Source organism: Thalia democratica, chromosome 9 (genome assembly GCF_965202585.1).
Source record: "Thalia democratica chromosome 9, ktThaDemo2.hap1.1, whole genome shotgun sequence".
Classification (NCBI taxonomy): domain Eukaryota; kingdom Metazoa; phylum Chordata; class Thaliacea; order Salpida; family Salpidae; genus Thalia; species Thalia democratica.
The window spans coordinates 15367007-15391453 of record NC_139173.1 but is presented as its reverse complement, the minus strand read 5'-3'; the positions used below and the strand labels follow the sequence as shown (position 1 = coordinate 15391453).

General features: G+C 25.6%; 1 protein-coding gene across 2 annotated transcripts; it reads left to right on the top strand.

Annotated features, from left to right (window-relative positions):
• The first annotated feature begins 4025 nt into the window (after window positions 1-4025).
• Window positions 4026-21850, top strand: LOC145844611 (E3 ubiquitin-protein ligase synoviolin B-like). 2 transcript variants are annotated; one of them, XM_082952008.1, is made up of 14 exons: window positions 4026-4201; window positions 5499-5591; window positions 7485-7637; window positions 7895-7943; window positions 8479-8582; window positions 10200-10326; window positions 14030-14195; window positions 15564-15670; window positions 15951-16090; window positions 16428-16527; window positions 17313-17682; window positions 19666-19793; window positions 20038-20109; window positions 21226-21850. In XM_082952008.1, the coding sequence occupies exons 1-14, from the start codon at window positions 4064-4066 to the stop codon at window positions 21357-21359; spliced, it is 1881 nt and encodes a 626-aa protein (XP_082808134.1). In that variant the 5' UTR covers window positions 4026-4063; the 3' UTR covers window positions 21360-21850. The 2 variants fall into 2 exon arrangements, with proteins under 2 accessions (XP_082808134.1, XP_082808135.1); XM_082952009.1 differs by lacking the exon at window positions 5499-5591.
• The last annotated feature ends 2597 nt before the right edge of the window (window positions 21851-24447 follow it).

Here is a 24447-nt window from a genome sequence, read left to right as displayed (position 1 = left end):
AGAATTTTCTAAATATTGCAAGGAACATTTCCTGAAAATTTGAGGTAGTTAGCTCAAAAAATGTAGGAGGAGATAGATTTTTAGTGATTTCTAGTTATTTGCCGTTTTAGTTTGCGCCTCCCATAAGGATCCTATTGTAGCCTCCGACTTTGACCAGCTATATCTAAAAAATTATTTTGAATTTTTAAAATCTGTAAAAAGCATCTTGTAGCTTAGTAAAAACTATATAAAATAAGATCAAAAACCAAAAAAGCGTGTTTACCCCCCCCTATGCCCTTAAATAATGCTAGTTTTAATTTTACAATAAGAAAAAAATAATAATTTATTTAATAAACTAGATATATTTCAATCAGTTCTCATCAGTAGAATACAAAGCTAAAATGAGATAAAATTTCTAAACTTATATATTAAAAAACTTATTAGAAGAGTAATAAAAGACAAAAGCAATTACCAGCAATTAAAACTGGTTAAACCTACTCACAAGTATTTAAATTATTATTTTTTTTTATCTAATCTCTTATCTGTTAGCTTCATATACTACTGATTAGAATAACTCAAAATATATCTTATTAACTGAACAGTTTGTCCCATGTTTCTTACTGTAAAGTATATGATCAAACAAATCAATATATTGGGAGAAAACAGTATGGTGCCCATGGTGGACTATGGTTTTCATGGTTAATATTGCTAGTAAAGGGTTTAAAAAAAGGGAACTAACTATTTTTTCAGCTTAGATTTATTACTAGTTTAACTAATTTAGAAAGATGTGTATGTAATTTATTTCAAAAGATTTCATTTAACTATTATAAAGTTAACTTAAAAAAGTGTTTACAAGCAAACAGTGTACAGCTGAATGACCTTTAGATTTTACTCCACACCAATCCATTGACTATAGTTGTGAGTGTTCATTTTTTTTTCTTTCACAGGTTTACAACTCATTCAAGATCCTCAGGATAACTCAGGCTAGTTTAAACTTTTGATGAATTTAGGCTATTGATTTTATATTTTAAGGAATAGTCCTTAGTCTTACTCCTACAAAAGATAAACGGTTTTTTGGAGGTCAAGCAAGTAAGTTACATCATTTGTAATTCTATCTTTCCTTTAAAAAGTGTCATTAAACTTACTAAAAATAAAAGCTATCTGTTTTAACTGAAAACATCCCTTGGTATATATTCATGAAATTAAAATTTTAACACTAAAAATAACTAAATGTGGGAAAATCATGAATCTCAAATCCCCAAACAAGTATCTGATAATGCTGCAACAGAAAGTACATCAACATTCCAATCATGTGACCAGTGCCCCAAAAAATATTCACAATCAGCTGTTGCAAGTTTAAATAAACTATGAACTAATAAAAGCATTAAGTTCTATCACAATATTTTGAAAAAAAACTTATAAAGAAAGAATCTTAAAAATTTGCCTATATACAAGTTAATAAAACATGAAAAAAATTAGAAAACAAACCTTTACATTCTCCTATACCTAATAATAAATCATCAACTGTCTTAAAAAATAACAAAGCTTTGTGATAGTAAGCAAATAACTTTACAATACTTAAAAAAGAAAAATTACACTTGGAAAATTTAAAATTTCAATAAAATACAATTTATTTTAACAATATATTACAAATTATTATAATTTTATTATCCAAACAATCATGAAAATGAGAGACCCAACACAAACTAGTGGACACATGATTCATGTATCAAATTTGAGTACATACAAAAAATACAATTAGAAAACATTCTAAATTTACTAGTAAAAAACTTTTTTTTAGTAGAAAAACGTATTACTATATTAAAAGTAATATTTTTTTATGTCTTTAAAAATTTCTGGGACACCTGACTAAAATTTGGGACCCAAACACTAAAGCAGTTTAGGTCAAGTCTTGTCCTTGATCAGGGCAAGCCTTTTATTAGTTTCTCGAGAATTTTTCTAAAAAAAGTTATTTTTTTGGCTGTACCAAGTAGAAATATTATCCTCAGGCTGCAGTTATTTTAAATAATTTTAACAGGAAAGTGTTTATAGCAGTTTCCTGGAGCCTCTGTGACCCCTGAAAAATTGGTTTTAAAAAGTTAAAATCATTCAGTAAAAAAGTTGTTTTATCATGTATTAATACTTAGTAGATTTGCTTGGGTTTTAAATTTTAAATGTTGAAAAAAGGAATATTAAACAAATGACTAAATAACCAATTAAACATTTGTTTGACACCTTAATAAATTAATTCAAAAAATATACAAAAGACTCCAATTTAAGAACAATATATATTTCATGCTTATTTCATCAGTTGTTTACTAAGCAATAAAAATAAAATTTCAAGTCTAGCTTTTATAGTGTAAATGTAATCAACGTAAAAGTAATAATTATAAAGCAAAGGTAACAATGCATAAGTACTTCTAATTACAATACAATGATAAATTTTTAAAATTTTATTACAATTCAATGTTTCACTTGTTTAAAAAAACGATAATTACAATACAACTAAAAGTAAATAAATAAAACTAAGTAAAACTTATAAAACAATTTATGAAAACAAAGAAACAGTATAATCAAAGTCTTTGTATTAACACCATTTAGGTTTCTTAACAAAATACATATAGCCCAAGTTTAATTAAATCAAAAATGTTAAATTTTTTTTAAATAATTTTAAATATTTTCAAGTTATAATTACTTGCACAATCAAGGTTATTAACTAGGTGTTCTGCAATAGCAGATCTTTTTGTAGCATTTACTATTCTCATTTCTTATTACTCGTTTTACAAAATTCATCAATACTTTTTGGAATAAGCTCCTTTATTCTTTTGCCAAATAACAAATTGTCATCACAACGTGCAACCATTTTGTTAGATTGTAAAAAAAGTTTTACATTTGTGCTTTACACTACTTAGAAACAGCTGATACTAGTTTTAAGTTAACTTTCTTTATGATGATGTCATAAGAAGCTTATAAGTTTTTAGAACCTGTTTGTAAAACAGGGTTGTCACTTTACCTGGAAACCTGAAAATACCTGGAATTTGAGAAATTTTGAAAAAAACCCTGGAAAAACCTATAATTTTGAACAAAAATCACTAAAAAAACCTGAAATTTTAACAATTTTCACATGTTCAGTAGTGAAACTTTGATTTGAGTCAAAAAGTATATCATATAAATAAAACATTTTTGTCATCATCAAAAATCTCTTTTATTAAAAAACATATTTAAAGTAGCTTTACATTATCTTTTCAATGTTTTTATATTATTTAACACAGTTTCTTACCTTAAACTAAAAATAGACCCAAAAATGTGTACTTAAAAAAACCTGAAAAAATGTTGAAAAAGCAATTGGCAATCCTGGTAAAAGGAAACTTTCAATTTGTACTTTATTTTGAGTTAAATTTCAGTTTTACTTTATTTACATACTACATTTTTTTACTTGTAGAGAATAAATTTATCTGAAACAAACATTTGTTTATTTTTTATTACACAATAACTGTCAGTTTTATTATATTAAAGCAGATTACCGCACATCTTTTAGAATGGTACTTTGTTTAAAATTTTTTTTCTGGGTTTTGATTCTTGTAGTTACAAAAACTGACCATGTTATTTCAACTACTTGATCACAACATCAATACAAGGAAATTATAACATATACTATAATTTGGCAGTTAATAAGTTAATTAATGTATAACTAATTAGTAATTTGTTAGCCTATTCTCTTCGTTCATGAAATATATATTTCTTTTAATGTGTTAGAGTAAACCTTCTTTATTTTTAAAATTTTAACAATCTAGTTTAAACTTGAGTATCTAAAGTAAATAAAAAAATCTATTCTAACCTGTAACAAAACTATTTATTAAGATATGAATATTTGTGATTAAACCATCTATAACATTTATTTATTGGAAAATTTAAAATTAAAGGCTTAAGTAAAGTGACTATAAAACAATATAATAGCTTTTTGATGTGTTGAAACTTTTTATTTAAAACTGTTACTTGTTAAAAATTTTTAATAAGTATATTTTTTTTTTCCAAAAACAGTATTTTTAATTAAATAAATCTGTTAATATTTTTATATGTAAACATGGTAGATATGAAGTTTTTGTTTGCCTCAGCTATTAGCTTTATTGCTACTTTTTGTGTGGTCACAAATGCATGGTATCAGCAACAACAATTTTATCCAACTGTTGTATATCTAACAAAATCTAGCCCTTCCATTGCAGTAAGTTCTTACTACATATTTTTTATTATAGACTGTTGATTTTTCAAGATGTAATTGCAATTTTATACTCTTTTATTTGTTTTAGAGCAATAATTCTAGCATATTGGTTTGAATACTCAAAATTATTTTTTAATGAAACAATTTCTGTATTTTAATATTCTTTTAACAAATATTTAACTAATATTAATAAACAAAAATAATTATTTCACAAATTATTTAACAAAATATTGTTCTAAAACGTTTTTTTTTCATAATAACTAAGGGCATAGGGGGGGGGGGGGTAAACACCCTTTTTTGGTTTTTGATCTTATTTTCTATAGTTTTTACTAAGCTACAAAATGCCTTTTACAGTTTTAAAAAGTTCAAAAAAAATTTGAGATATAGTCGGAGGCAACAATAGGTTCCTATGGGAGGCGCAAACTAAAATAGCAAAAATAGACTATTTCACTAAAAATCTATCTTCTCCTACGTTTTGAGATATCTACCTCAAATTTTCAGGAAATGTTCCTTGATATATTTAAAAAATTCTGTTGGAAAGATTTTTAAAATATTTAAAAATAAAAATTTTATATAAAAAAAAAAAAAAAAAAACAGTTACACTTGTTGTTTGTCATTGTTTACAAAACTGTAATTTATCGATCTTCACAGACTCTTTAGAGCTGTTTATATTTTATGGATAGAAATTTTGTCAATCTCAAAAAGCTTCTGTGTAAAAAAAACATTTGTTTTGATATTCTGATGGACTTTGCTTAGATCTCAAGGATTTAGCACCTTGTAAAGTTGTAACAAAGTTTATTTTTAATAAAATAAATATAATTTTTTTGATGCTTTTGTTACTTTTTATAACATCAATTTGTTGTTGTAATGAAACCAATTGTTCTTATTTGAATATCTCAAATACTTTAAAAAGTTTATTTTAATTATTTAACTTTGTTTTTAATTTAATTCTTAATTAATTATTTAATTGTTAATGACCTGTGTAAGAGTTTTTTTATTACTTTTTACATAGCTTCAATTGTGTAAAGTGAAATTTCACTACAAATAGCTAAACCTAGGTCTGAAGGGGTATAAAAGTTTAACAAAGATTTCTATATATAAAAAAGTGATAGAAACCAATAATTATTCATTTCAACTTCCATAAGGAAAAGTAATCTTTTTTTAAAGACAAAATTTTTAATAACTACTTCAATTTTTCTCTATTGTATGACCCATTTTTACCAATATAAAAATATTTTAAATTGAGTTTTTAAACTTAACTCTAACAATACTGTACTAAATAAAATTAAAAATATTTCAGATTCTGTACATTCAAGCAGCTGTACTTGCTTACACTTGTGGCAAAATAATGATAAGCATGTTTTTTGGTACATTAAGACAGCAAGAATATGATGTAAGTTTTTGTTTGTTACTAAATATTTTAAAACTAGTTAAATTAATTTAAAACATTGAAAGTGTTTAATTTTATTATATCTTAAGGGCATAGGAGGGGGGAGTCCACCTTGATTTTTACAAGTTGATCTTATTTTATAGAGTTTTATCTGAGCTATCAGGAATTTTTAACCGCTTGAAAAAATTCAAAGTAATTATTGAGATATGAGCGATCTAAGTCGGTGACCTCAATAGGTTCCTAATGGAAAGCACAAACTGAAAACGCAAAAAAAAGACCATTTCATTAAAAATCTATCTTCTCCTTCATTTTTTAAGCAATCATCTTCAAATTTTTCTATTATTATTACAGAAAGTCTATTATTAAATTTTAAATGAAATGCAGGATTTTTTTAATTTTGAAAAATAGAATTTTATTACAAAAAAACACTTTTTTTTTTGTTTTTTTATATTTTAAAATTTCCATCATTCAAAGTCGTTTAAACTACAAAAGGAACGTTTTCTGAAAGTTTGAGGTCTCTAGCTCAAAAAATTAAGGAGAAGATAGATTTTTAGTGATTTTTAACATTTCCGAGAAAATTGACCTTAAAAAATTTGCGGTCCATATGTTTGTATCTTAAACTTTTTATAAAAATTACAATATCTCAAAAGTTATATAAGATTTTTAAATTCTATAAAAACTGGCTTGTAAGTTGTACTTCAAGCTTACATATAAGATCCAATGTTATTTTTAGTAAATTAAAATGTTGGACCCCCCTTATGCATAAACAGATTACAGTAGCTAATAAGTTTTGTTGCCTTATTTTGGCTGTATTTTACAAAAATTACTATTGTCTTTTATACTAAAAGCCTTCTGTATGTCTTTTTTCCTGAATTGAAAATTCTTCTAGTATTTGAGGTAAAAAAAATAAACAAGCACACACATAGTAGACTGAAACTTTTTGTTGTATTTTTTATATATTTCACTTAGAATATATTTATTTTAAATTTTTAGCTTAGCATTAAAAAAATTCTATACTGAGGCTAGCAAACTGCGGCCAATTATCCACTTGTGGCCTGTGATCCTTTTAACTAAAAACAGATAATTCACTATAAAAAGTAATAAAATAAATGTTTACACAAATGTTGTTTTTTGCTAATTAGTAAACTTGCTGCCTGTTTTCAATTTGTTTCAGTACACATTTGCCCTTATATATATGTACTGTTTTTATTTTTTAAAGGTCTATTTAGACTTTATTTTGAAGGGGTATGCAAAGAATTATTTCACTAAATTTGGCCTGTTCCTCAAAAAAAAGCTGCCAATCTCTATTTTAATAGTTTCAAAACTGTCAAAAGTTGCAGTTTTAAAATATAAAAAATTAAAGTTTTTAGGTACAATTTTAAAAAAGTGGTTGTTTAAATATATTTTTTAAAGAAGCAAAAAAATTACAATTAAGTCAACTTGAAAAAACATGGTGGACCCACTTATACCTCGTAATTGAATGAATTTTTCAATTTATATTGCATTTTAGATCAGAAATTTGTGTTATTTTTTTAAATAAAGCTTCTATTTAATATAGTGGTATTTTCTTCTTGAAAAGATAAATTTATAATCAAGTTAATCTTCTGATAGGCAAAAAAAAATTTTTGTTTGTATCGAAAAATTTTTACAAAAATTACAATATCTCAAAAGTTAACTCAGAATTTTTAACTCTATAAAAACTGGCTCGTAGTTTGTACTTAAAGCTTTCATATAAGAGCCAATGTTATTATTATTAAAAAAAATGTTGGACCCCCTATGCCCTGGAACACAGTCTATAATTTTGACGAAGCTACGATAAAGTTTAAACAAGTAAAATATTAGCGTAGTTATTATTTTACTAACTATTTAGTATTAAATTAAATTTTATTCCATCAGAATTTTTATGAACGATGTTGGTATACATTGACAGACACTTGCCTTGCATTTACAATGTTTCGTGAGCAACTTGATCCCTCCTTTGTCGCATGTTTTAGTTTTTTGTTGTTTGTGAAATCTTTTCATTGGTTGCTTGAAGATAGGGTTGACTACGTTAGTTTGAAAATTATTAACTATTGTGAACATTGTCTTTTAATTGTAATAAGTAAAGTATTTGTTAGTTTTTTTAATTAGCTTTGTATATGTACTTGAAAACGAAATTAGTAAACTTCTAAATACTTTATAAATTTTTTGATATTTAAAGTTTATAATGGTAAAAATAATTATATTTATCATGTTCATTTATTTCTTTTAATAAGCTTTATTTTAAAACCTGTTGCATCTAATAAGCATTATTAATATACTAACAGATGGAGAGAAGTCCTAACATAACATTGCTCTTCAACATACGTGTTATAAGTTAGTTTTTATAGCATTGTAAGTAACTTAAATAGTAGAAGTATAGTTTTTTATTAATGTATGATTGACACTAAACATTTTTATTAATTTGAAGATCCTATACTTTTGATTCGAAAAAACTCTTAAACTAAGCAAATGTTGTATAAAAAATAATAATTAAAATTGTTTAGTGTATAAATCACGGTTGCCAAAATACCTGGAGTTTGACAACTTGAGCAAATAAAACCTGGAATTTCAAAAAAAAATTCGATTAGATAAGAAAATCTATCATAAAGATAAAATACTTTTTGTAGATTGTATCGTTTAATTTTTTTCCTTAAAAAACCTATTTAAAGTGGCTTTACAGTATCTTATAAATGTACTTACACTCTATTTAAAAAAGTTTTCTACCTTAGTATAATTTTGTACTAAAAATAGACCAAAAATACCAGTATGTAATTCAGAAAACCTGGAAAAAATTTACAAAAACTTTTGGCAACTCTGATACGTATACAAACTATTATAAAAACTAGTTCTAAAATTTTATTCTTTTTAGCATTAGAAGTTTTCTTGGCTTTATCTGATATGGCTCTCATCTATTTCTCTTATATGAAGACAGTTTCAAATAACAACTCTGTTCATCTAGTTTTTGGTTTTGAGGTAAATTTTTTATTTCACTTAACAATTTTTTTAAATATAACAAAACACTTTTAGTTTTTTTCTTAAATTTATTTGAGTACTTTTAAAATAAGTCTTGTCAAAAATTGTATCTTACAAAATTAAACGGAATTGAAATTGAAACAAAATTGTACTGTAGTTTAAAGTTTTAAAATATAAAATGACGTAATGATTAAGTGTAAAAGTTAACTAAAAGCTTCTACTTAAGAACTTTGCTGTACTATTAAAACTTGTTAGATTAAAATCAAACTAAAATAAATCAGCGGTAAAAAGTGAAAACAAAACTAACTTTAAGAAAAAAAAAATTATACGCGAAACCGATTATTTTAAAATTACTTAATATAAGGATTTAAAAAGTCTAGTTTGGTAAACGAACTTTTTATGCTTACATAAACTGGTTCTTAAGATTGAACGTATAAGGCTTCTAGAATATGTAGCTGAAAAGAGTTCTCCGCTCTCATTAAAATTGAAAAGTTCTCTCTTTTATAACTTTTCGCACACTCATGATTGTCCTACAAATGTTTACCAATCGCCCAGAAGTATTTTTTTGTAGGATTCTCCGAACGACCATCAAACCAGCTTTTCTAGATTTTCAGAACATGTTGATCGATCTTATGTAAAACCTGTGTGACTACTTGGGGAATACATCTCAAAGGTTTCACGTAAGAATCGATCAGCATGTTCCGAAAATCTTGAAAAGCTGGTTTGATTGTCGTTCGGAGAAACCTACGAAAAAGTACTTCTCGGCGATTGGTTAACATTTGTTGTACAATTATGAGTGTGCGAAAAGTTATAAAAGAGAGAACTTTTAAATTTTAATGAGAGCGGAGAACTCTTTTCAGCTACGTATTCTAGAAGCCTTATACTTTAAGGTCCAGTTTATGTAAGTAGAAAAAGTTTGTATATTAAACTAGACTTTTTAAATCCTTATATTAAGTAATTAAAAAAAACGGTTTTGCATAATTTTTTTTTCTTTAACAGTAGTTTTATTTTAATTTTTTACCGCTGGTTTATTTTAGTTTGATTTTAATCTAACAAGTTTTAATGGAACATCAAATTTCTTTAGTATAAGCATTTAGATAGTTTTTACACTTGATTATTACGTCATTTTATATTTTAAAGCTTTAAACTGCAGTATAATCTTGTTTCATTTCAATTCAGTTTGATTTAGTAAGATACAATTTTTGACAAAACTTACTTTGAAAGTAATCAAATAAATTTAAGAAAAAAATGAAATTTGTTTTGTAATATTTTTTAAATAAGATATGCACTAGAAAAAAGTTGTTCAAATACTTAAAATAGTGTTATATTTATAAAGCCCCAAAAGATAATTTTTGCATGGCTGTTTTTAAAAAAAAATTGATTTTATTTTTTCAAGTATAACTTGAAACTTTAAATGTTTTATCAATTAAATTACTATTTTTTTGTATTATTTATTTTTTGTCATAAATTTTGATTAAGATGATTACATTCTAATTTTCTATATAAGCTTACATATTTTATCAGCTAATCGACTGAAGTAGACAAATGAGTTTAAAACTTAAAGTTAGTTAATAACAATTCGTTATCTAAATATATTAATAATTATATCTTCAACAGTATGCAGTTTTGTTGATACTGCTCGTATCTATATTTCTGAAGTACTGCCTACACCTTATAGATATTCAAAATGAAAATCCGTGGGAAAATAAGGCTATGTACATGATTTATGTTGAACTGTTTTCTGGTAAGAAATATATTTTATACATTAAAGTAAATATATAATTTAGCTCTTTTATTACACTAACACATGTTTCTGTGTGTTAACGGATTAACATACTTCAATGAAGCTCTGTAAAAAAAATTAATACTGTAAGGAAAGAATAGAAGCTAAAGTAGGTATATACATTTGTCTATAAAAAATAAAAATAATTGCTATATATTTTTATAGTATAGGTTAATGGTTAATAATAGTTTAAACTTATATATTAAATCCGACTGTTATAAAACTATATAATATCTGTAATTATTAAGTCAAATTAAACAAATTAAAGTAAAAATACAAAATAAAATAACAAATCATAATATAAACTACTTACATGAAAATGAAGGAAGTACTAATTCTAAATATTTACTGGTTACTAATCATTGAAAAAAATACATCTAATAATTACGTCACAATATATATGAACATTAGGACTAGCTACTTAATTTATACTACAAAGTTAGCTTCAAAAGTTATGTAGTACTTCCTTCAATTCATAGCTCCGTTGAAGTGTGATAATCCGTTAACACACAAAAAGATATGTTAGTGTAATAAAAGAAGGATACTGTATAATTTGTTATTATTATATATTCCAGTGAACTTGTTTTACTAGGATCTTTTGTTAACAAATTCTTAAATTTATATTTTGAATAGTTAATGCAATATTGCTCTTTAATATTTTAGATTGGAGTAGTACTAACATGATTGTAGAACTACTTGCATGTTACTTAAATATTTCGATCTTTTTCTAATTTTTTTATTTAGTAATCAAGAAAAACATATAGTTTTCATATTTAATAAAAACAGTCAACTTTGTTAATAAGTATCAAGTCATTTGAAGTATTTTAGACATATAACTTTTGTCCTTTTAAATATGACTTTTTTTTTGTTTTAGGTTGTATAGATTAATTGGGTAGCTGTCAAATTTGCACGAGCGTGCAAAGTTGCACGAAGATACTTTTGCACGAAGACACTTTTGCACAAGCTGAAAATTTTGCACGGAGACATTTTTGCATGGGTTGAATTTTTTTTTAAATAATTTTTTTTTAAATATTTTTTTTTTTTTTTTACTATCACTGTTACCCCTAACCGTTACCCTCGGTCAGAAACTTTTTGTTTTTTTATTAATTTATGTTTCAGTTTTTTTTATGCTTTTTTTAATATTTTTCTTCTGTTTTTTTTTTACTCTCGTGCAAAATTGTAGCTGGTGCAAAATTAACCCCTGTGCAATTTTGTCTTCGTGCAATTTTAAACCGTTCCCAGATTAATTAGATACAATATAAAATGAGTTACTTAAAATTGTTAGTGGTTAGCACTAAAACGTATCATATAAAGTTTTTTTATTTGTCAAGTTTATAAAGGCTCATATATAAAAATTTAAATGTAAACTTTAATTAAAACTGGTGAATGAAAATGAAACTAATTTAAAAATTAAAATTTAACATTAAAAAGATACTTTTAAAAAAAATTCAAAAAACTTTTTGTGAACGAAAGAAAAAATAATAATTATATTATCAATAAGAATATTAATCAATTTTAACTGCTAAATTTATTAAAGTTATTTTTATTTACTATCGTTTTAAAATAGTATTTCTTTCTATAAAGCATTTTTTGCTAGTTAAAGTTATAAAATAGTTATTGAAAACTTTTGATGAAATCTCTACTGCAGTACTCAACAAGTGCTTAGCTTAAACAAATCTGCAGCACTATATCTTTTTGAAAAACTAGTTTCTGATTTATAGTTTTGATTCAAAGTAGTTTAAGTTTTTTAAAACAGAAAAATATGTTAAATGTGTAAATATAAATTTTAAAACTTGAGCTACTTTTCAAAAAGACCTATTAGTTACATACATTTATTAACATAAAAGCCTTTTAATTTTCTGCACTTATTTTTTACAATGTATTAACCGTTATCTGAGTTTATACACTTTTGGTAGGTATTTTTTTATTAATATTTTTAATTGTAGTAATAACAAACTATACAGTATCCTTCTTTTATTACACTGTTTAATTAAGTAATGTAAGGATACTGTATAATTTCTTGTTATTATATATTCCAGTGAACTTGTTTCACTAGGATCTTTTGTTAACAAACACTTAAATTTATATTTTGATGAGTTATTTTTAATTGTATGTGCACATATTTTTGAATCTAAGCAGTATAAGTTTTAATATGATTTTGCAGTTTGATCAATTTTTTAGCATCTTAAATTTTCAAAATCCAACTCTTTGTTTTAAACTTAATCAATTTTATTTTGAAATGTAAACATTTCAAATGTCTTATTAGAATACCTAAATTAAACTTAGTTTATAGTAAAGATTTACCTAACAAAATTAAGTTTAATCTGTTTTTTTCTATTTTTAAATGAAAATAATTCATACTATACATAAGATAATGATTTATTTGAGTTATAATATAAACATTTAAATGGAATAACAGTCACATATCCAGGGTTGCCTTGTTTACCCAGAAAAACCTGGAATTTGAGAAATTTTGAAAAAAACCTGGAATTTTGAACAAAAATCACTAAAAAAACCTGGAATTTTAACAATTTTCACATGTTTTTCAACATCAAAAATTAAAAAAAAAACATAAAAAAACAAAGTAGCTTTACAGTATCTTTTCAATGTTTTTATACTATTTAACACAGTTTCTTACCTTAAACTTAAGTTTAAACTAAAAGTAGACCCAAAAATAATTACTTTTAAAAACCTGGAAGAAATTTGGAAAACCTTAAAAAAAATTGAAACAACGAGTGGCAACCCTGCCTATCACGAATCTATGCACATTGTGTTCACAGGAAAAGTACACGCGAGAACGTAACTAAGCGAGAGGTAGCAAATATACCTATTGAAAAGGCTATTTTCTTATAATGAATTTGACTAAATACATTTTGGTGACTTTCCCACTTTTTTTGTTTACAAAAACAGTTTTCATTCAAGTTGTACATATAGCTTTTTGATAAAAATTGTCTATGTCTATAAAAAGTATTTTTTATATTTTGTTTCTTGCCCATCTAACTTTAAACTTGTTTTCAATGGTATTAGATAAAATCATTCTCTATTATCATGCAAAACGAGTTTAATCTTATGTGGACAATGAAAAACCTAGCTTAAAATGATTGATTTATTGAGTTAAAAATAGAACTTTATGTCATAAATATTGTTAGGAAGACTATTGTACCTTGTTTGATATAATGGTATAAAGAGGGCTAAGACACAAAATATAAAGAGCAAAGCCATAGGTTCAATAGGTTCCTCCTGGAAGGAATACACTAAAAGTCTAAAATTCGCAATTTTGTTTAAAAAAAAATTTTTTTTATAGAATTCATATCTATAAAGTTATAATAAAAATAAAAATATTATTAATTCAATACATACAAAAAATTTACATTACTATACATTTTTCAATTTTTTTGTACTTTTTGAGAATTCTAAAATGCGTAACTAAACAAGAGGGCGTAACCAAACTAGTGCGTAGATTTGCGAGAGGTGACTGTACTTTTGTTTTAAATTTATGTAGTATGTACATGTACAATTAAGTAGTATAAATATTTTTGATTTAAAGTTGTAATATAAATGATAACGAATTGCGAATTGAAAGTAGTATAAAAAACGTTCTATAATATTGTAAAACAACAAACAAAAATTTGCTTTAAAAGTTAATTAAGTTATTTTTTTACAGCGTTATTTAGATGTATACTATATTTGGCGTTTATTACCATTGTCACAAAAGTTGTTTCATTTCCTCTTTTCTGCATTAGACCAATGTACTTATCAATAAGAAGGTTTAAAAACTGTGTTCGAGATATTGTACTTTCAAGACGCGCAATCAAAAATATGAATACCCTGTTAGTTATTTCATTTTCTTTAATTTATAATATATCTTCTTTTTTTTTGTAAACTCAAAAATTTTTGTACCTAGTTTCAACTAATGCACTTTTTTACTTTGTATAATATTTAACATTTTAAGAAAAAAAATCTTAGTCGTAGGTTGTTTTAATTTTAGTATCCAAATTGTAATGTTGTGCTTGATTCATTAAACTAAAATAGAGTGTTTAATGGGTAAAAACTATCAGTGTTCATAAAAACATTTTTGCTTTATAAACTAGTATGAGACGTTTGAAAGATCTTTCAAAATTAAAACTAGTTTTGAATATTTAAAAAGACTCGAAACTTAAGAAAAATATTTTTTTCAATTTGAAAAATTAAAAAAAACTTCTGTTAACTTAAGTAAACTTAAGTTTTGAATAACTTTGACAAACTCTCGAATTCTACAAAAATATTTTTTAGTTCATTTATTTGGTTGTGAAACTAGTTTAAAGTTTTAGTTAAAAGATGTATGCTTATTGGATATAAAATAACCAGTGTGTGCAAACCATGTAGGTAAATATTTTTTTTTACAGTTTTGTTGTTTTGTAAAGTTTTAACTAAGCTACAAGTTGCTTTTTACGAATTTTTAATATTCAAACATATTAATAATTTTTAATAGTTATTAATTTTCTGTTTTGAAAAATAATTGTATCAAATTTATTTTAACATTATAATCTTAATATTTAAACCTACAGGAGATTTTTTTTCAAACACATAACACTTTTTGAGATATGACCCTTAAATATAAAGATTTTGAATTGTCATCTAACCAAGTTACATAGTAAGTTGTTTAAAATTAAGAAGTTCTACAGCTATATTTCGATTTATTTTTATCTTAATATGAAAAAAAAATAGCGAAAGTCGTTAGAGTCAAAGCCTAGACTTTCATTCAGACAAGCTCAGCTTAACAATAAGTTTAAATCATACCACTTCGATCACCAGACTAAGCCGATGTTATAACTTAAGTTTATAGAAAATTGGTCAAAAAAATAAGTTTTTGAATTTCTTAACATCATATAAGCTTTTAGTTGTATCTTTTTGTAAGCTTTTGTATAAAACATTGTCCCAGCCAATTATTTTTGTTCTACATTACTTTTTGGTAACTGATAAGTTTAGTTTTCTTAACAAATTTAATTTAAGTTCAACTGTGTATTGAGTGTTAAAAATGATATGGTGTAAATAGTTTTTGACAAAAGTTATTTCTTGCAGCCTTGCAAGTCATTATATTTTTTTAAGTCTGTGTATAATTTTTTTTGCTAAATGTACAAACACGTTTTTAAAGATTTCTATCCAAAATTCCTTTATCAAAATTTTGAAGTAAATAATAATTACAAGATTTTTATCAGATATCCGGATGCCACAGCAGAAGATTTGGAAGCTATTAGTGACATCACTTGCATCATTTGCAGAGAAGACATGGTTCTGCCTGATGAAAACGATCCTACTGCCCCTAGTAAAATAATTTTATTTACTTATTGTATAAGTCTTTTATTAATGGTAAAAACGTATATAAAATAATTAAAGTTTATTTTTCTTACTTTTTATTTTTTTGTTGTTAGCCGTTTGAGGTATTATTTGAAACCTGTAATGCAATAAAAAGAATTAAAAGTATTTTATTTTTTAATGAAACAATTTTTTTTAACTCATAAGTTTTACTCCATTAATGCAGCGAATTACTTAAATTAACTTAAATTAATTTATAACATATACATCTAACATTTCAACACTTATAGCGGGAACATTGAAAAAGTTGCCATGTGGCCACATATTCCACACGGCGTGCCTTCGCTCGTGGTTCCAACGTCAACAAACTTGTCCGACCTGTAGATTCGACATACTTCAATCAACTGCAACCTCTCAAACTACACAACCTGTTAGTGTTTTATATGTTTAGTAACATATACCGATTGATGTTAAATGTTTAATGTTATATAGTAAGTTTTTAAACTAGTATTTATACATAAAATTAGAAAAAAATAAGATTTTGGTTAAAGGGGTGTGTTGCTTTTAAAAGTTTATATATTTTTGTACAATTTTAAACCTTTTATTTTGTTGATCATTCATTAGTTTTTGTTTTCTTAGAAAATATATTTTACAGATTTCAGTTAACATTCAATATTTAAACAAACATATTGCCAGTATATAAAACTTATGTTAATTTTAAGTTAAATTAATTTTAACAAAACTAAGAAGTTGTTTGAAAATTTAAGGCTGCGAACAACAATAATCAAAATAGAGACAATCAGCAACAACCAGCACCCCAGCCACAAAATCAACAGCCACCTGCAAATCCCCAACTCTTCAATCAATGTAAATATTTGCGTTTTGATTTTTGTTAGGCCTTAATGTTTTATATTATATTTTAGTTTATTTGATTTAAACAAAGATTTAAAGTTTTACCACTATCATACTTCTCTAAAAGTATGCTTAAAGTAAATACAAAATATCTTGTAGTCTTGTAAAAAGGTTAACTATTAAGGGATATTATATAGCAGTGGTATTCACGGTAGTTGAAATCTGTGCACACTAAACTGGAAAAAAATGTGCACCCCAAGCTCAAAACTGACTTTTGTTGCTCCTTTTCAAACCCCAGAAAATCTAGTGAAAGTTTCAGAATGAAATACCGCGAAGGCCACTGGTATATAGATTTTATTCTGGATCATAAGATCTTTAAACTAAGTTTAAGTTAGTATTAGCTAACTAATATAAACCAAAATCAAATCTACAAGCTAGGATTATATTTCAGTTAATTTTTAAGTGAAAGCTTTTTAGGTATTGATATGTCAAAGGAATTCAGACAACATTTTAAATCTCAATGGTAAAATAAACAAAAGGGTTTTATAACTATTTGGAAAAAAGTGACTGCCGTTACGATATACTTTTATTAACTTTTACTTCTATCATTTAGTTTAGCGTTTGTTTGTTTTGAGTATTGAAGCTCAACTGCAAATTAGATCTCAAACCTTTTTTTTACATTTTCGAAATTTTTGCAACAAACCAAGCCATTTTTTGCTTGCAATAAAGTAAACTTTGATTTTGTCTAACTGCTTAAAAAGTATAAGTTTAACTATGCTGAATAAATTAATTCATTACAGTTGCCAATTTTTTCCCACCACCTCCCGTGCCACCGCAAATGTTGCAACAACCAGCTGCTGCCAATGGCAACCAGCAGTCGTCTTCCCCGGCTCCTCAGTTCATCATACCCCCGCATCACATGTTCCCCTTCATGCCGCCTCCGCCTCCACCCCCTACCACGTCCTCTCTGGATCATCTGAGCGACGAAGATTTGCGGAAGATGGAAGGAGACGAGAGAGAAGCGGTGGAAAGAAGAATCCGGCATCTGAGGCAGATCCAGACGCTGATAGACGCAGCTCAACACAACTTCATGCACTACCAGAACGTGGTGTCACGGAACAATACCGCTCAACAAAATGAAGCTACATCTTGCAGCAGCGATGTTCAAAAGTAGGATTGTTTTTATCATGCAGATAATGGTGTTTTAAGTTCATATCTAATTAATTCATTAGTTTGAGCTGTTTTTGATTTATTTTGCACGTTTTTTTTTTCAATTGATTGAAAAAATATTTTTGTTTGTTTTACTTTCTTGGTTGCTTAACTTTAAACAATTACAATTTAAAACTAGAAGTATGTTTGTGGTATAAAAAAAAATAACATATTAAGTATATTTCGGACTTTATGCTTTAAATCTTTGTCAGACTGTTGGTTGTCAAATTAGACTTAAAATTTAGTGTTTATACTAAAATATTTGATTGTATGACAAGAATATTTTTTATCTGTAAGCTTAACTAAAAATTTCTGTACCATTAAAAGTTTAGCCTCTTTTTTAGATAATATTATAAATTATTTAATTCAAAGAATGTATATAGGTTAAGGCTAAAAAATTGGTAAAAGTCCATATTAATTTTGTAGACACGTATAATTTTTTTTAAAGAAAAAATGTTATTCACTGTGGATGTGTTAAATTGTTTTAAATATTTTTTTAGTGTATGCATATGTTTTCTTTCTGTGTACTTATATTTAGGGCTTAGTATTCATGTCTTTTTCAATTTTTTTTTAAATTTGCATGATTGCCAGCCATTTTTGAGTTAATTTTTACTTTTGTTTTGTTTATTATATCCCATTTTATGTCGCTCTACTTTGTTTACAAAGTATAGTGCACTTAAAACTAGTGATGTACCGGACTCACTATCCGGATCCGGCCGGATATTGCCATTTTTGTCTGATATCCGGATCCTGCCAGATCTTGATATGAAAAAAAGATCCGGTTCCGGCCGGATCTTAACAGAGATCTGGCCGATTCGGATCTAATTAGTAAAAAAGAGCATACAGAAATTTTTTTTTTCAAAAACAAACCCTGTGTAAATTAAAAAGAGTCATTTTCGTCAGTTAAAATTAAACACCTACCGTGATTGGCTCATTTTGTACACTTGACTAATTTACATTTGTTTACATTTAAACTATGAAATAAACATTTCAGAAATGCAACTATTTACCTATGTTGAAAAATTTAAAACTTAACTACCAAATTGTCAACCTTATGGCTAGCTGTTCTACTGATTATTAAATTAAAGTAATTTTTTTCAGTTTTTAAAAACCTCATTCTGACTCAGGCTAGTTTATACTCACTCTAGCTAGTTTTTTTTGACTTAAACAGTGGCAACCCTGCTAGTTTGAATATTTTTGGGAATTTTTGAAAATCTTAGGCTGCCTCAGGCTAGTTTAGTTTTTTATAAAAACCCAGGCTAGTTTTAAAATTTTTTGAAAAACTCAGGCTATTTTTTATATATGAAACTCACTATCCGGGTCCTGATCCGGCCAGATATTGCCATTTTTGTCTGATATCCGGATCCGGCCGGATCTTGATATGAAAAAAATATCCGGGTTTGGTTCCGGCCGGATCCTAATTTGAAAAAAAGTCCGTGTCCGGCCGGACCCGAAATTGTGGGTCCCGGTACATCACTACTTAAAACCAAGTTTGTTTAACAAAAAAATCTAAAAACAAATATATTTGTTTCAATTTCTATATTTCGCGTATTGTTAATATTGTAGAAAATTACAATGTATTTTTGTGTTTGTTACCTGAACACAGTTACACACATACTTTTGATACTTAAATTTATTTTAAGAAGTATACAAGGTAGTTTATGGTATTTTAATTATGGGTATCTCTTTATGATAGATGAGACTTACACTTACACATAGAATGAGACCAACACTTAATTTACAGTCTTCTACATACATTTACTACAGTACTACTGATTGATATATTTTTGCTTAATTTAACTGGAGTAATGATTTTTTTTTGGAAAATGTTCAAGGTGTATCTTTCTTAATAATATCTGTCGATAAGTTATAAATCGTGTTTGGTAATTTTTTATCAAATTTAATTTAGTTTAGATTAGTATTAACTTGATGAAAAATTGACAGCAAAACAAATACTGATGAAAGTACCAGCGATTTAAAGCAAGACTGCGAACCAACTACGTCTTCAGATGGTATAACCGTTCCACAAAAACCTACTAACACTGATATCCCTCCAGAGTATTGTGAAAAAGGTCTATTATTAAGTCTCGTTTTAATTGTATTTAATGTTTACTGTGCTTTAAAGTTTATTTTTAGCATATTTCAATTTTAAATAATGAAAGTGAAAAATTCTAGTCGTAATTTTTAACAGTTTTAATTTTTTTGCTTAAGTAAGTTTAGTAGAATATAGTCAAAACTTACCTAGTAACATCAGTAAGCTTTCTTAGTAAAATACTTCATTGTAATTTTGCAATAAATTTTTGATTTTAAATTTAGAAAAAAAGAAAAGTTTTGATTCCAATTCAATGGAATCAGTTCATCCAAAAAAGGAAGTTCAAGAGTTTTCTTGTTAGTTGCTCCTTTTCAATTTATTCTTATTTAATTACAATTTTTAGCTAGTTTTTTCTAATCAAAATAACTTAATTTTAAACTAACAACTTGCTGAATTTATTACACCAGTTTGTTTTACCAAAAACATATATCCTTAAATAATTTTAAGACGGGTTTTATACCGTTATAGAAAATGATGTATTAAACTTTTAGTACAGCTAGATTTAAATTACTTATAGTTTAGTTTTTAGGGTTGCCACAAAACCTGGAATCCAGGAAAAACCTGTGACAATTTAGGCAAAAAAAAAATTAGAATAACCTGAAATTTTGAACAAAAGTGACTATAAAACCCAAAAAATCTGGAATTTTAAACAATTTTTACATATCAAGTAATAAATAAACGATTTGAAAAATAATCTATTGTATAGACTAGTGATCGTCAAGCTAAACAAATAAAAAATATCCGCTAAGTTTAAGTTTCCTGAAATTTTTCCACAATATCTAGTACAAGTTTCGAAAGTACTACTTAAAACGCTTAAGACCTTTTTTTTTGCTCTTCATCATCAACACCAGTATATCTAGTCTAAGTTTCAAATTATGGCCTTGTGGCTCCCCCTTCTACAGCTTGTAACCCCCTAAATTTTTCCTTAATATTTAGTATAAATTTCAAGACTAAAATTAAAAACACTTGGTCTTTTTTTTTCTCTTCATCCAGAACTCTAAAATATCTAGTGCAAGTTTCAAATTTAAGGACTATTTTTCACGCACACTAAAATAAATTTTGTGCTCACTTTGACGACCACTGGTATAGAATATAGACAACATTTCTTTGTCTTCCTCAATTTTTTTATCAAAAAACACATTTAAAGTAGCTTCACAGTATCTTTAAAAATTTTTTTATACTACTTAACACAGTTTTTACTTTAAACTTAATTTTAAACCAAAAATTGACCCTGAAACGTTACTTTCAAAAACCGATAAGAAATTTTGAAACCTGAAAAAACTTGCCAAAAACTAGTGGCAACCCTACGTTTTGTATTAGCCTGTGTACACTTAAAAATAACATTGCAGTAATAGACAACTAATAAGGGTTGTTTTTTATATATAATACATTTTACAAATATTCTGTTACAGCTGAGAATGTAGATTGTTCTGAAGAGACGATTCCTTCTAGTAAAAATGAGCTAAGGCAACGAAGATTGGCTCATCTTAGTAGTAATAAGTCTGATACTTTACCTCCGAAAAGTAGTACATCCACAAACAATTGAACTTTTTTGTTTGAAATTTTTAATGTTTGTTTAGGTCTTGACTAGTTGTTTGAGATAGTTTTTGCATCAAAAGTAAAAACTCCAAATCTAATGACTTAAAATGACGATGCAATAGCTTTTATTATGAATATATGAGCTAAATTTCGTAACATTTTTAGTTATTTTCCTAATTATATTCTATCATTGCCTATTGCTTTTAGTTTTTACTTCACAAATATGTATAGTAAATTTTAGTATTAACATTTATTCTTAAATTGGTCTTTTTAGACTGTTAAGCTGCATATGATTAATAATTTAAAATTTACTTTTAGTTTGGTAACTTTGTAGCAGCAACATTTTATTTTTGCAATAAACAAGTTTGTTATTGGAAATAACTTCTAGTCTTTTTTAAAAAAAAGTTTGTTATTTTACAGCTGGTGTTTTCTTTATAGATAGCTATATTTTTTCTTCTACTTTTTAGATTTCATCCTAGGTTTTATTGAATATGTTTTATATTATGCGTTATGTGTATAAAATAGGTTTAAAAAACAATTAAAACTGTATAACTCGGTTTTTTTTTTTAATAAACCTATAAACTAAAATAGTTTATTTTTATAAGTGTAAATGATTATAAAGCATCACGTAGTGATGATATTCATATTAGTGTTTACAGTATGTAGATTTTTCTTGTTTATGTTTGTCATTCAAATAAATTTCAAAAAAACATAGAATAGCTAAATAATTTAGAAAGCTCTCGTCTTGAATAATTAAGAATTTTTTAAGTAATTAGTTTAGAATGTATTAAATTTTACCTAAAATTGATAAAACCCCTTAAGATTAATTATTAGAAATAACTAGTTTTGGAAATTTAATGTCTAGTTTTATCAAATCTTTTTTGTTTTGTTTTCAATCAGTTCTGGTTTTTCTGTTTAAGAAGTACTGTTTATTAACCTTAATAAATTTTGATGAAATCAGCTTTGAAATTCAATTTAAAGTTTTGTAATAAAAACAAAGTTTACTTTCTAAACAATAAAACAAGGTCTTTAGTTTTTAACAAATCTTATTCATTATAACTTTCAAATTTTTAATTTGTTTTATTTTCCTTAATCTCAAGTTGGCAACTATATTTATAGTCTTTTAAATTAAATATATGCATTAAAGTTTCACTTATAGTTAATTTTGTAGTGATTAAATAAAATTGTTAGTATATAAATAATTTATACAGTAATCTTCCTTCATTGTACCAGCATATGTTTCTGTGTGTTAACGAATCAACACACTTCAACTGGGTTCTGTAGATAAATAAATACTGTAATGAAAGAATAGAAGCATAGAATAAAGTAGGTGTATACATGTTTTCATTAAAAATAAAATAGTTTCTAGAGGTTAATAATATGTAAAATACTTAATATTAAATCCGACTGTTATAAACTTATATAATATTTGTAATTATTAAATCTAAAATAAGTAAAGTAAACTAAAATACACAACAAATCATAATATAAACTAACCACTTACTATAATGGAAAGAATAACTGATTTAAATTTATTTTACCGTTGCCAATGATTGAACAAAATACGTCTAATATTACGTCACAATATATATGAACATTAACACAGCTAATTATTTGTATTGCAAAATTATTTAATTTAGTCTTTATGTTTGGGAAAGTAACAAAGCGCTTTAATATAAAAAGTAATATGTAATATATTTTGAATAAAAATGAAACAACCATTATTAATTAGTGAATCGATAAAAATTAACAACGGTAAAGACAATAAAAGTCACAGGAACTTGATATAACGTTGTTTTATATATTAAATGAATGTAATGATTAAATCTAAAATTATAACAAAATTTAAGTTAGATACAATTAGGAAGCAGATTTAGTTTTAATGTAAAAATTTAAGAAAACAAACCACAAATAAATCTTGTTATTACGCTTACAAAGCACTGACCGATAATTAAGTTACAGCGACATACATAAAATCACAATGACTTAAATTACATATATATTGTATATAATAATTTATTGTTTTTTTATAAAGGAGCAGTCGGGTGTTTAAATTTTAGATCCCGTACAAATATTTTAAGTATTTAATAATTAAAACGTGTTATATATGAAAGTGTAAAACATAAAGCAACAATATGGTCATATTCTAAGTATAAACCTGAAGTAAAAAACCACAGAAACATATGTTGGTACAATAAAGGAAGATTACTATATAATTTGTTTATATTTATATTCCAGTGAACTTGTTTCACTAGAATCTTTTGTTAGCAAACGATTAAATCTATATTTTGAACAGTTAGCATATCAATACAAATTTGCTTAGTTTTTTTTTGAGCTGTTATGCAACTCTAGCTAATGTATGATATATATTCAGAATTTATAAGTTCACAAGGATTCTCGTTTGTAGATACACAAAAAAATTAAAAGATTAAATTGTAGATAAAGCTGGATGTATATAAAAATCAAACAAATATTTCTTCATAATAGCAATGGTCAACTGACAGTCTTAACTTACCATATGTGGCATACTCACGGATTTCTATATAAAAAAGCAAATAAAAAGACAACACATAGTAAACATGGCCAGATTAATAACTAAAAATTTTATATCCAAACTTTAAGAAAATACTAATAACTTGATTGAAATAGTTTTTCTGTTTAACTCGAAATCGTATGTCTGGTTAAAAAATGCTTTAAATTTATTTTAGTACTTTCGTAGTAAGGCTCATCAGAAATAGTTTCTTACTAAATTGGAATGAATACAAATTGAAATAAAATCATACTGAAGTTTAAAGTTTTAAGATATAAAATGACGTAATAATCAAATGTTAAAAATTAAATAAGTGCTAATGCTAAACAAATTTAGTATACTAATAAAACTCGTTAGAATTAAAACAATCTAAATAAACAAGCGATAAAAATCTAAATTAAAACTATACTTAAAAATAAAATTTTTAACCAAAAAACTAATTACAGTAACCTCTCGGATCTTTACGCACTCGTGACGTTACGCACTCTCGTTTAGTTACGCATTTCAGAATTCTATAAAATTCAGAAAATAAAAATTTAATTTTTTTTATATTGCACAAATACGT

Coding starts and splice junctions, on each gene's coding strand:
- LOC145844611 (XM_082952008.1), top strand. CDS start 4,064: ATGGTAGATATGAAGTTTTTGTTTGCCTCAGCTATTAGCTTTATTGCT. Junction 5,592..7,484: donor TAAGACAGCAAGAATATGAT/GTAAGTTTTTGT, acceptor TTATTCCATCAG/AATTTTTATGAACGATGTTG. Junction 7,638..7,894: donor TTGAAGATAGGGTTGACTAC/GTTAGTTTGAAA, acceptor ATATACTAACAG/ATGGAGAGAAGTCCTAACAT.